General features: G+C 43.1%; 1 protein-coding gene across 1 annotated transcript in view; it reads right to left on the reverse strand.

Moving 5' to 3' along the window:
- Positions 1 to 14345, reverse strand: part of LOC133151396 (teneurin-3) — a 286876-nt gene that overhangs the window by 198498 nt on the left and 74033 nt on the right. The window contains exons 7-8 of the mRNA XM_061274374.1: positions 12657 to 12912; positions 12150 to 12251 (exon numbers count right to left, since the gene is read on the reverse strand). Of these exons, the coding sequence (XP_061130358.1) occupies positions 12150 to 12251; positions 12657 to 12912 (358 nt within the window). The remainder of the gene's footprint in view (positions 1 to 12149; positions 12252 to 12656; positions 12913 to 14345) is intronic.

The following is a 14345-nucleotide window of genomic DNA, read 5'->3' on the forward strand; positions in this document are numbered from 1 at the left end:
GTTCTAATGATAATATATGCACTTATATGGTTTAATATACACTTATTGATACAGAAAAAAATTACCGTCTTTTTCGGACTATAAGTTGCGGTTTCTTTCATAGTTTGGGTGGGGGGCGACTTATAGTCAGGAGCGACTTATATGTGAAAATTTTTACAAATTTCTACTTGACCATTAACACATTACTTACTTACCGTAATTTTCGGACTATAAGTCGCTCCGGAGTATAAGTCGCACCAGCCATAAAATGCCCAAAAATGTGAAAAAGAAAAACATATATAAGTCGCTCCGGAGTATAAGTCACATTTTGGGGAGCAATTTATTCGACAAAATCCAACACCAAGAACAGACATGAACGAGCAACAACAGGCTAAACGATACGGTATGCTAACGTGACAAACACAAATGAGGAGCTGAGAACGGGCCTGACGTAACATTCAGTTATTTAAAAAAAACTATTACATAAATAACACGTTTATAAAACCATCTGTGTCATTCCAATTCATTAAATCCATCGATCGTCCTTTGTCAACAATGCCGTGTGGCGCACCGCAGTTCAAATTATTCCACAGGCCCATATAACGATATATAAACTATATTTTAAATAACTATCACATAAACAACAATATTATCAAACCATTTGTGTCACTCCAAATCATTAAATCCATCGATCAAATTTCTAGTCCTGTATGTCATCCTAGTGACAGAGGACATGTCCAGAGGATATGGCGCTTTAAAGTGTTAATTACTTTATTTGATTATTTCTCTCTATTTTTTATGTTTTGAATATGTTCAAGATAAAGATATCAAAGCATGTGAAGTGATCAACTATACTAAAAATAACATGTGAAGTGGTCAACTATACTTGTAAGTGATGTGTTAATGATCAAGTAAAAATTTGTGAAAAAAAACATATAAGTCGCTCCAGAGTATAAGTCGCCCCCCCACCCAAAGTATGAAAAAAAACCGCGACTTATAGTCCGAAAATTACGGTACTAGTATAGTTGATCACTTCACATGTTATTTTCATTTTAAACCGCATGAGGGCGCACTATGGCTGTGGAATAATTGGCGCCTCACTGACAATACAATACGTTCCATTCACTGACTTCCGGAGTCAGGAGATTTAATGATTCGAAGTGACACAGATTGTCCGATAAACTTGTTATTTATGTTATAGTTATTTGACATATAGCGTTTTTTTCCATGTATAATGCGCCCCCATGTATAATACGCACCCTAAAAATGGCATGTCGATGCTGGAAAAAAGCCTGTACCCATGTATAATACGCACCCAAATTTTGACTCCTACTTAAGTCCGTAAACGTAAAATTATTTCAGAAAAAAGATCATCTTTGGGAACAACCGGATGTTATTCTGCCGGTCAGTATCACTGCGCATGCGCTAGCAAACTTGATAGTAAAGAAATGTTTCGGATTTGTGTGGGGTACATTGTGACAGCAAACGAGCAGGTGATCGAGCAAGCGTCTCATACGAGAGCACTGTGTTTGTATGGAGCGTGTTTGAAGTGAACAGCAGAGAAGAAACCGCATCTGTAATGGCGGCCTCCGTATCATATCCGGATAAAAAAATAAATTTAAAAAAAATTCTTTTTTTTTTATACCCATGTATAATGCGCACCCCAGATTTTAGGACAATAAATTTGTTAAATTTTGCGCATTATACATGGAAAAAAATGGTAGTTTATTTAGAATAGCAACGTGTATGTTGATAGACTTCAGTAGTTTCTGATTGTCTAGCGAGGCCGTGAACGCAGCGGTGGGGGGGGTGGGGGAAGAGCGATCCAGAGCGCTTGCATGTGTTGGCTCATATGTTGAGCTCTTGTTTTGTGAAATAAAGAGCCGGTTACCGAACCCATGTCTTGCCTGGTACTTTGGTAACGCTACAATATAATTATATACGTAGATCTGTGGAATAATTGGAGCCGCAATTGACAACGAGTCTGACGACGAGTCTGACGACGAGTCTGACGACGAGGCTGACGACGAGGCTGACGACGAGGCTGACGACGAGGCTGACGTCAGCGGCGCACGTAAGTCCGGAATCAACAGCTGGTTTTTTTTGTTGTTGTTTTTTTTTACACAGAGGATGAATATTACGATGGATTTAATGTTTTGGAGTGACACGGATGGTTTGTTAAAATGTTTGTTTATATTACATTTATTTGATAGATCTAGTCAGCAGCGCAGGTAGTTCCGGCATCAACAGCCGTGTTTTTTTTTTTTTTGAATTGACACAGAGGATGAATATTCCGATGGATTTAATGATTTAGAATGTCACGGATGGTTCGTTAAAATTGTTCTTTAAATTAGATTTATTTGATATATCTAGTCTGACGTCAGCGGTGGACGTAGGTGATTCCGGCGTCAACAGCAGTGTTTTTTTTTTTATTTTTAAGTGACACAAGACGAAGATTCCAATGGATTAAAGACTTGGAGTGACACGGATAGTTTGATAAAATTGTTGTTTATATTACCGTAACTTTCGGACTATAAGTCGCGTTTTTTTTCATAGTTCGGGTGGGGGGGGGTGGGGCGATTTATACTCAGGAGCGACTTATATGTTTTTTTTTCAAAAATTTTCAAAAAAAAAAAAGGGAAACCGCGATAAACGAACCGCAATGTAGCAAGGGATTACTGTATTTTGAATTTCAAGTGACGACAGCAGCGCGACGTCGCGTCAGCAGCAGCTCGTCGAGTCGATCTTTGTCCTTTATGTGTGTCCTCGTCATTATTCCACAGATCTACTATATAACTATATTGTAGCGTTAACAAAGTTCAAGGAAAGACGTGGGTTTGGTAAACGGCTCTTTATTTAACAAAACAAACTTACAGGCGTGTGGCGGCGTGGACTTCCAGCCACGGAAGTGGAAGAGAGCTCCATAGAATAGGACCGGGCGTGCGTAAAAGCCATGACCGAGCCCCATCCACTGTCCTCGGACAGCCACCCGGCTGAGCGCCGGCCCTCGACTTCCAGCCACGGAAGTGGAAGAGAGCTCCATTGAATAGGACCGGGCGTGCTCCATTGAAGTGCAAGAGCCGTCAGCGGCGCGCACGCATTGTTGACAAAGGACGATTGATGGATTTAATGAATTGGAGTGACGCAGATGGTTTTATTTAACGTGTTATTTATGTATAGTTTTTTGAATAACTCTGAATTTTACGTCAGGGCCGTTCTCAGCTCTTAGTTTGTGTTTATGTCACATTAGCATACCTATCGTTTAGCCTGTTGTTGCTCGTTCATGACTGTTCTTGGTGCTGGATTTTGTCGAATAAATTGCCCCCCAAAATGCGACTTATACTCCGGAACGACTTATATATGTTTTTTTTTCACTTTTTTGGGCATTTTATGGCTGGTGCGACTTATACTCCGGTGCGATTTATAGTCCGAAAATTACGGTACTGTTATTTGATATATAGTTTAAACATATAACAAATATGGGCCTGTGTAATAATTTGAACTGCAGCTGACGACGAGCATCGCACACGCAGCGTTGTTTACAGAAAGGACGACGAATTCGATCGACGGATTGAATGTTTTGGAGTGACACAGATGGTTTGATAAACGTGTTATTTATATTATTGTTATTTGAATAACTGTTAATGTTACATCAGGCCCGTTCTCAGCTCCTCGTGTTCATGTCACGTTAGCATACCGTATCGTTAGCCTGTTGTTGCTGGTTCATGTCTGTTCTTGGTGTTGGATTTTGTCAAAATAAATTTCCCACAAAATGCTTAAAAACGTAAACTCCGGTGCGACTTGTGTTTTTTTCCTCTATATTGTGCATTTTATGGTTGATGCGATTTGTACTCCAGAGCGACTTTTCGTCCAAAAAATAAGGTATATATAATAAAAATGAAAGGGTGACACTAATTTGCTGATTTTTACATATCGCGGGTGGTCTTGGCACCAATTATCCGCGATAAACGAGGTATTACTGTACTTTGATTATTTAATAGTCTAACTCAGGGGTCACCAAACTACGGCCCGCGGGCCGGATACGGCCCACGGGACCGTTTAATCCGGCCCGCCAACCCTGAACAAATTGTATTATTAAACTTTTTTTTTTTTGGTCATTTTGCCTACAATGACTGCGTTTCCCCAGTAGATGGGTAAGCGCTCGCCTGCGCATTTACTACCGGAAGCCGTGTCAGAAAGCTCGGTGCACACTCACAAGTGCGTGTACGGACATGGCGCACTCGCGCTCTATTTGTATTAGTCCCGAATTTAGAGCGTGGGCTGTGACGACAGCATTCTTGTAATTTGCGCGCTGAGCTTTCAGATGCAGTTTTGCGCTAAAGCCACCCACAAACCTTCCCCTGCAATCCTTCCGTTAAAATGACGCCCAAGGAAAAGCAAGGTGAGCACAGTGCCGAGCGTTTAAAAGAGAGTGGCCAATTTGGCTCGACGTACGCGACGTGACGTTCAGCTACATGAACGTCAACATCTACCCGTCACAGATCGAGGTAAACGGACCAACACCTCGGATCTCGCCTAAGAATTGCCACAACAAATTTTACTCCAGACTATGACGCACTATCAAACTTTAACAAAAAAGACAGCGGTGTCTACAAGCCTACTGGAACCTACAAAAGGATTATAAAGAAGGAACACAAGAACTTTAAGAGACTGCTCATATGTGTCAGAGAGGTTCTGCTCTGATAACTGAGCTGAACTTTTATCTGTTAAGATTGTGCATGGCACAACAGAAAGTTAATGTTCCATGTTTTTTTTTCTATGAAGAACCCAGAGAGAGTTATTTAGTTATTTATTTCGTGTTTTTTCTGTGAAGAACTCAGAGAGGGTTATTTAGTTATTATTTATTTCATTAATAGTGTTATTATTTGTTTCCTGACTTTTTTTCTGTAAAGAACCTGGAAAGGGTTATTAAATAACCATTATTTGGTTATGTGTGGCTTTCTGGAAAACAATAAATTTTTTAAGCTCCCCTACGATCGTCACACTTTTTCTGTTACAAACTGACACCGGCCCGCCATCAGAGATGGGTAAGGTTATGTGGCCCTCACAGGAAAAAGTTTGGGGACCCCTGGTCTAACTCTTCTCAATACTGCAACAAACCAATAAAGTTATTCAATTGCTGGTCATATTCCTACTTCAGCAATGGGTGACACCACACTGGACACCTGCTTACGTCTCTGTTTTTAAATTAGTAAGTAAGACACTGTGACAATAACAGACAGGAGGAAACAGAATATTATCACTATCTGATTTGTATGCGCAACTACCCATTGTTTTTATACATCCCCACACTGGCCAAAAAAGATACGGGCCTCCTACCAAGAGCAAAATACATGATGCAGCAGCTGTTTTAGAATTTCCATTACAATAATAATTCTCAGTTTTTTATATTCTCGATGAGGTAAAAGTTCAACATACTAAGTCTATTATTGAACTGTTGTATTGTTTTTAGTACAGCTCAAGCTCGATTGTACGCGTTTCTTCAGGACCAGAATTTGGGAAGCGCGTTAGCCCTGAAAGCGTGTTTTATAGAAAGTCTTGTTTTAGGCAGCCAAAGGGGTCTTTTTGTCACGTTAATTTACTTCAGACATGTTGTTTGGCAGCCGAAGGAGTCAAAGTCAAAGTCTGCTTTATTGTCAATTTCTTCACATGCCAAGACACACAAAGAAATCGAAATTACGTTCCCACTATCCCACGGTGACAAGACATAGTACTAGAGATGCACCGATCCGACTTTTTCAGTTTCGATACCGATACCGATGCCGTGGCTTTGCGTATCGGTCGATACCCGATACCGATCCGATATTATGGTTGACTTAACAAGCTACATAACTACATGTGGAACAGAAAAGACCAAAGGCAATGGCATCAGGCAGACTACACAGTTCTTTGCTCTAAATTAGGGGTGTCCAAACTAACGGTCCAGTTTTTATTGGCCCGCAGCAAATTCTGAAAACATAATTCAGGGCTCGAAGCTTACTTTTTGCCCAAGTTGCCCTCGGGCAAGTTGGAGAAAATTTTACTTGCCCGAAACAAAATTTTACTTGCCCGAATTTTTTTGGAGTGGATTTTTACTTGCCCGACACATTTTTGCAATAAAAAAGACAACACTATAAGTTTTGCCTTCATATGTTTTTATTCCATCATATTGTGCCTGCAGCCTGTTTTAATACAGTGTAGAACTTTCGATGCAATTAAACCACACTAGTCTACTGTAGTACCAAAATTCATTCAGTCCCTCCTGGCCCTCTGCCTTTCCATGTATTCTGCCCTCCTGGCCCTCTGCCCCTCCTCCCTCGCTCAACCGGAAACAAGCTCTGCTGGTGCGCAGGCGCAGAAGAGCCAGGGACGAGTGAGGGACCATGCATTTAATTACGAAGCGCTTTGCCGTTATCAATGTATTGCAGACTTACACGAGAAACTAACCGCTCCCTAGAAAACAAAATGTCGGACCAGAAGCGGCAGAAGTTGCGAGAAATTAGGCACAAAATCGTCTTTTTACAGCTTGAAAACACGGTATTATGGCAGGGCAAGTTCGGGCAAGTGAGGAAAAATTCTACTTGCCCGTCTGCCATCGCTACTTGCCCCGGGCAATCGGGCAATCGTTAGTTTCGAGCCCTGCAGTCCTGCCCGCACAAGAAGCTTGAGCTCAGCTTCTCAGTTTCCACACTAGATGGAGCCCGCCACACAAAGCGTTTGACGTCCCATTAACACCCCCCCGGAAGAGAAGCGAACACGCAGCGTTTGACATCCGATTAGCCTACCCCAGCCCCCCCCCCCCATTCGGGAGAGAAGCGAACGCGCAGCCTTTGACGTCCCATTAGCAACCCGAAGAGAAGCGAACGCGCAGGGTTTGACGTCCGCTTAGCAACCCGGGGAAGAGAAGCGAACGTTCGCTCCATGTTTGCGTTTGTTTAGAAAACTCTCGTGGCTTGCGGCACACGTAATGCTGACGTATGACGTAGCCCGCGTCCCAATAGATTAACGAATGTATCGGCTCACAGATCGGCTGCATTTTCCGATACCCGATCCATCTATTTTGTTGATATCGGGGCCGATATCCGATCCAGATATCGGATCGGTGCATCTCTACATAGTACACAATGTACATACAAGTAAACAACACAAACAAATAAAAACAAGAAGGCACAAACAGTGAATAAATAAGAGAGATGAATAAATAATAAATAAACAAATAACATAATAAATAAGAGGAGCAAAAATGGAGCAAGTGTGCATACAGCATACAGTCAGAATCACATAGCGCAAAAGTACAGGATGCTACGCAGAAGGGGGGAGAGAGTTCAGGACCCTAACAGCCTGGAGTATGAAGCTATTGGTGAGCCTGGTGGTGCGGGAGCGCAGGCTCCTGTACCTCTTCCCAGAGGGCAGAAGATCAAACAAAGAGTGAGCGGGGTGACTCACATCGCTCACAATCGTGGTCGCTTTGCGGGTGAGATGGGAGGTGTAAATGTCCTTCAGGGAGGGGAGTGAAGCACCAATAATCTTACCAACCGTGTTTACTATGCGCTACAGGGTCTTCCTGTTGTATTCAGTGCAGCTACCACCCCAAACAGCGATACAATTAGAGAGGACGCTCTCAATGGTGCCACGGTAGAATGTAGTCATGACGGCCGGAGGAGCACTAGCTCGCCTGAGCTTCCGCAGGAAGTACAGGCGGCGCTGAGCTTTCTTCACCAGTGATACGGTGTTGGTGGACCAGGAGAGATCCTCACTGATGTGCACCCCCAGGAACCTGGTGCTGCTCACTCTCTCCACCACAGCACTGTTGATGGTCAGCGGCAGGTGTTGGGTGTGACCCTTCCGGAAGTCAACAACAATCTCCTTGGTCTTGTTGACGTTCAGCAGGAGGTTGTTGTCTCTGCACCACGTGGTCAGAAGGTCAACTTCAAACCTGTACTGAGTCTCGTCGCCCTTGGTGATGAGACCCACCAGAGTCATGTCGTCAGCAAACTTCACCATGCGGTTGTCGCTGTCGGTTGCAGTGCAGTCATGCGTCAGCAGGGTGAAGACCAGCGGACTGAGCACGCAGCCTTGGGGCCTCTGACAGAGGAAGTCCAGTAGCCAGTTGCAGAGGTAGGTACTAGGGGTGTAAATCGCGGGTTTTGTCACGATACGATATCATATCGATACAAAGAACCACGATACGATATTTGCCGATATCTTAAAGCCTGCTGTGATTAATTCACGATACATCGCGATATAGTGCTCTACGATCGATTTTTTTTTTTAAATAAAAAATATAGAACAATACCTTGATTTATAACAATTCATACGCAAAATCAACAAGGTACTGCAAACTTTTTATTTAGGAAATTACAAGAGTATTGTAGTATACAAAGTGCTTATTTTAACACTGAACTTTGATGTCGTGTTTTTTCTTTAAATATAAATATAGAGATTTGTGCTCCCTGAATATTTGATCACCGCATGGCAGGATTTACAAACTGCACGTGTCTTGTCCGTTGAGCCATCTTTTCTTTGGAATCCAAAGTGCTTCCAAACGAATGACTTGAAGCCTAAAGGGGAGCAAATTTCCTCGTCTTTTTGGACACTAGCCATAGCACCAGCCCAGGAGCCGCGTACTAGTTGTCGACTCCCCTTTCACGTGCCTGCTCTGCTCACAACGCAACAAGCCGCTCACTGCTCCCGGAAAGAGGAAGCAAGCAACAATAAACTGAATTTCAAAATAAAGTCGCGTCTATGTAATGTCCGAGGGATATAAAATCGATGTTTACGTTTAGCATCCATGCCAATAAATCGTAGAGCATTATATCGATTAATCGATGTGTATCGATGAATTGTTACACCCCTAGTAGGTACTGAGGCCCAGCTTATCGAGTTTGCAGATGAGTCGTTGAACAATGGTGTTGAAGGCAGAACTGAAGTCCACAAACAGCAACCTCACGTACGAGTCCCTTCTCTCCAGGTGGGTGAGGGCCGAGCGGAGGGCAGAGCAGATGGCATCCTCAGAGGACCGTTTGGCTTGGTACGCAAACTGGAAGGGGTCTATGGTGTGTGTGTGTGGGGGGGGGGGGTTTAATGGATCTGATGTGCTCCATGACAAGCTGCTCAAAGCACTTCATGTTGATGGGCGTCAGTGCCACGGGGCGGTAGTCATTGAAGCAGGACGGAGCAGGTTTCTTCGGCACAGGTACGACGGTAGCAGCCTTGAAACACGAAGGGACGATGGCCTGCTGCAGGGAAATGTTAAAGATGTCCGTGAAGACACCCGTCAGCTCCCCAGCGCAGCCTTTCAGCGCCCGACCTGGGATGTTGTCAGGGCCCGCCGCCTTACGGGCGTTGATAGCTGCGAGCGTCCTTCTCACGCTGTCGGCAGAGAGGCACAGGGGCTGCTCGTGTGGAGGGGGAGCGGTCTTCAGCGGGCAAGTGCTGTTCTGAGCATCGAAGCGAGCAAAGAAGCGGTTGAGGTCATTGAGCAGATGAATGTCGCCCTCACAGCTTTGTGGCACGGGCTTGTAGTCAGTGATGGTCTGAATGCCCTGCCAAAGGCTCCGTGCGTCATTGCTGTCCTTGAAGTGGGCGGTAATCTTGCAAGAGAACGCCTTTTTCGCCTCCTTGATGCCCCGAGAGAGGTCGGCTCTCGCTGTCCTCAAGCCAGCCTCATTCCCCGCTCTGAAGGCTTTGTCCCTGGCCCTCAGCACCCTGAGGACAGCCCCTGTCAGCCATGGCTTCCAGTTAGCCCGAATGACGATGGATTTCGAGTGGGTCACATCATCAACGCACTTCGCGATGTAAGAGGAAACAGAGTCAGTATACTCCTCTATGTCCGTCCGATCGTTGCAAGTGGCCGCCTGCTTAAACATTTCCCAGTCAGTAGAGCCAAAGCAGTCACGAAGCGTATCAGACGCACCCTCAGGCCACACTCTAACTCGCTTGCGAACCGGCCTGGATGCTTTCACCATTTGTCTGTAAGCGGGCAAAAGCATAACAGTGACATGGTCAGAAAGTCCAAGATCGGGGAGGGGGGCGGCTTTGAAAGCTCCTTTATGTGAAGAGTAGACCAGGTCCAGGAAGCTGTCGCCACATGTTGGAAAATTAACATGCTGGTGAAGCCCCGGAAAAACAGACTTCAGGTTAGCATGATTAAAATCCCCCAGAGAAGATGGTGAACACGGCTGGTAAGATTATTGGTGCTTCACTCCCCTCCTTGAAAGACATTTACACCTCCCATCTCACCCGTAAGGCGACCACGATTGTTAGTGATGTGAGTCACCCCGCTCACTCTTTGTTTGATCTTCTGCCCTCTGGGAAGAGGTACAGGAGCCTGCGCTCCCGCACCACCAGACTCACCAACAGCTTCATACTCCAGGCAGTTAGGATCCTGAACTCTCTCCCCCTTTCTGCGTAGCGTCCTGTACTTTGCGCTATGCTTACTGTCTGTTGTATGCACACTGGCTCAGTTTTGCTCCTCTTATTTATTGTGTTATTTGTTTATTATTTATTCATCACTCATATTATTTATTTATTATTTATTAGTTATTATTTATTATTTATTGTTTGTGCCTTCTTGTTTTTATTTTGTGTCGTCTACTTGTATGTCTATCGTGTACTATGTCTCGTCACCGTGGGATAGAGGAAACGGAATTTCGGTTTCTTTGTGTGTCTTGACACATGAAGGGATTGACAATAAAGCAGACTTTGACTTTGACTTTGACTTTGAAACCGTCAGGGTGCGCCGTCTGTTGTTCACGGACAGCCTGGTACAGTTCACTAAGAGCGATCCTGTCGCCTTCGATGTTGGAAGGCGGCATGTATACCGCGACAAGCAAAATCGCAGTAAATTCCCTTGGCAGGTAAAAGGACGGCACTTAATGATCACAAACTCCGCCAGTGGCGAGCAGTGCTTGCATACCACTACAGAGTCCCGGCACCATTCGTCACGGATGTAGACGCATATTCCACCTCCTCGCGATTTTCCCCCTTTTACAATGGCCCGGTCCGCTCGATAGCACGCTAGCCGCTCCAGATGTACAGCAGAGTCTGGAATGTTGACAGTCAACCAAGTCTCAGTGAACACGAGCAGACAGCAGTTACGCACTGTCCGGTTCGTGTATCTCAGCAAGCGAATGTAATCCATTTTGTTGTCCAGCGATCGAACATTCGCCAGAAGAATGGAAGGCACGGCCGGGCGAGCTGGGTTGGCCTGGGAGTCTGTTTGCCTTTCATAACCTACATCTTAGTCTGTTGACATTTATATTAAAAGAGAAGCAATACGCAGATGACAATACCAGGTGGACTGAGGAAGGCATTTCAATGCTATGTGAATTGGATTAAAGAGAGATTAGAGCAGCCACTTTTTCTACTACTGTGTCTGGCCACGCTCTTTGAATTGAGTTCCTTTGTGAATGAGGTGCTCCAACGATCTTCCCCCTTTCGGAATCGTATACACCTGAACCTCGATTTTACATGCTTTCGATTCTACGCGACTTTCTGTCTAATGCGGTTTGGTCATGGACCCCAATTTTTTTCGTCGTAAATACATTTTCAAGTAGTATTTTAAATCAATGATATAAGCACCATACAAAGTTGAATGACTAGCGAGTAAAACTTGGGGGGAAGGTGGGAGTGGGGTCAGAGCGGTGGAGAAAACCCTCGCACGGGGAGAATATACAAACCACACAAGAAGGCCGGAGCCGGAATCAAACTGTGAGGCGGACTTGCTAACCAGCTCCTCACCATGCCACCCTAATAGTAATGATCACATTTTTATTTTTATTTACCTACTATTACCTAATTGTATCTCGGTAGTGTGCACATGAGCTGGAGTAAATTAAAAAAAAGCATTTTATCAGCAGAAATTGTGAGAAGGGTTTTCAAGAATTCACACAATGATTGATTATATAGAAACTATACAGTACTGTATAGCAATGAACTGGAGGCGTACTAGTGAATGTTTGGGAGGTGTTGGGTGGAGGCACTCAAGAGTTGAGGGAGGTATCAAAACTGATAAGAAAAATGGATTCAAAATCCTTCATCCAACGTAATCAAATTTAACAGTCTTCAACAGCATTCATTCAGCATGTGCAAGTCACACTCACTACTCATATAACACATTCATAGCAATTATCTTCCATATGGGAGGCAGACTGTGTGTGTGTGTGTACCTCGAGAGCAGTAAGGCCCCAGAAATCCTGGAAAACAATGGCATATTCCTGAGAGACAATCTCCGTTTCCATGACAATTCTGGGGACACTCCATAATCGACTCTGATGTAGATAGAAGCAAAGAGGTGGTACAAGGGTGCAAGTTAATTGGGTAGGCAGTATATGGAACTACAGTATATATTGTGTGAAGTAAAACACACATTGGAAGACCTGTCTGCTACGGTTGCTATAGTTACAGCTAGTCAGTCCAATCAAATGTTTCTAACATCCAATTATGCTGCTTCCTTGCTCGTTCTCTGCATCACACACACCATTTTGTCTGTGTGACACACAAAACCCTTATGTTTTATCAAATATATTGCCATATGAATTTTTGTCTTTAAATTATGAGATCCAAACTACTTTTTTGCGCCACTGATGGTTTAAGTATTTTTTTCTTTTTAAGTACCTTTCTCTATACCTTAGTATTTATTATGAAGCATGAGAGTACCTCCAGCAAAGACTTACCGATGAAGATAGTATTGTAAGACACTTGTTCTATATTGCGCCCGTCATTGTAAAATGCCAGATGCCAAATGCCTGTGTCCAGGTACTGGATGAAGCCAGCCTCGTGTGTGTAAACTGATCGTCTGTGACGGATCTCTCCTCCAGGGTCCCTTTCAAAACTTCCAAGTGAGTTTATGAGTGTCGTTTCTGTGTCACTCAAGGATCGCTTGTCTTTGGAAATTAGTCGACTTCCATCAAGCAGCTCCACAAAGTCATACTGGAAGATAAGTATGCATTTAATTTCATTTTTCATTTCCCTAAGTTTATAAGCAGTTTAGTCCAATAAAAAAAACACCAATGTATGAAAACAACAGGTTTTTGGGGGGCTCAAAGGAGTAGGTAAACATTCATAGAACTTATAGAGACCTACCCCCTAATTGCAAAGTGAACATTTTCTTGGGTAATACTTTCTTTACAGAGAAACATCAGACTGACAGGTACACCAAAACAATAGGAAAAGAGTTAAGATAACATTAGGGTATTTCTTGTTCATAAAAAAATCGAATTTACCATTGATAAATAACTACTTACTCCTTTTGTTTAAAGTCGTCCAACATTAAAATGAATATATAATACCTATGAATCCATACGCACCTAACCTTTCGTTTATAGTCATACAAAAATAAATATATTTGAATCTATGGGCTCCTAGCCATTTGTTTATAGTTGTATAAATACATTTGAATCTATAGGCTCCGAGTCTTTCGTGTATAGTCGAACCAAAAGACAAATACATTTGAATTTATAGGCTCCGTGACTTTCGTTCATAGTCATACAGACATAAAATACATTTGTATCGATAGGCGCCCAGCCTTTTGTTTCTAGTCGTACAAAAAGAAAAATATACTTGAATCTATAGGCTCTCTGAGTTTATAGTCATGCAAAAAAAGAAAATGAATCTATAGGCTCCTAGTCTTTTGTTTATAGTCGTGCAAAAATAAAGTAAATTTGGATCACTACAATAGAATCCTAGCCTTTTGTTTGTAGTCATTGTGTGTCATTGTCAAGATGGTGTAAAATTGGGTATCGAATTTGGCCCAGGCACATTGGCCAAAACATGTAGTAGTTCCAAAATTTCACCAGGAGATGGTGTTAAAGCTTGACATAGGGGTGACCTGATGAAAACTAACAAATCTAATAAATTAAATTGTTAGCAATTGGGAGGACACGACCTGTTCAAACACGTAGCAACGCACAATTTTGGAATGCCATAATGCCATAATTTTAAGATGTAACCGCTTGAGCAATATCAATATACCGTAAATTCCGGACTATAAGCAGCGACTTTTTTCCAAAATTTTGAACCCTGCGGCTTATAGTCAGGTGCGCCTTATATAAGGATTTTTTCCGTGATTTTTGTGATGACTTGATCACTTTTATACACTGCGGTATCTTGAAGAAAAAAACAACAACAAAAATACTATTTTGAAACACGACTATGGCTGCTGCTTATTCTGACTGTGTTGCTTGTGACTATTATGAGCTTTAGTAGGAATGCACGCTAGGTGACCTGCGTCAAAGGGCTCTAAACCCTTTCTCTTACTCTGCCATGTGACTCAGAGATTACACAAAGCAGTGGCGCTGTTTGGACCATCTGCATTGTATTAAAACCCAATCAATCAGCATTTAAATTCAATTCTTCTGACATTT

This window comes from Syngnathus typhle, linkage group LG3 (genome assembly GCF_033458585.1).
Source record: "Syngnathus typhle isolate RoL2023-S1 ecotype Sweden linkage group LG3, RoL_Styp_1.0, whole genome shotgun sequence".
Lineage (NCBI taxonomy): Eukaryota > Metazoa > Chordata > Actinopteri > Syngnathiformes > Syngnathidae > Syngnathus > Syngnathus typhle.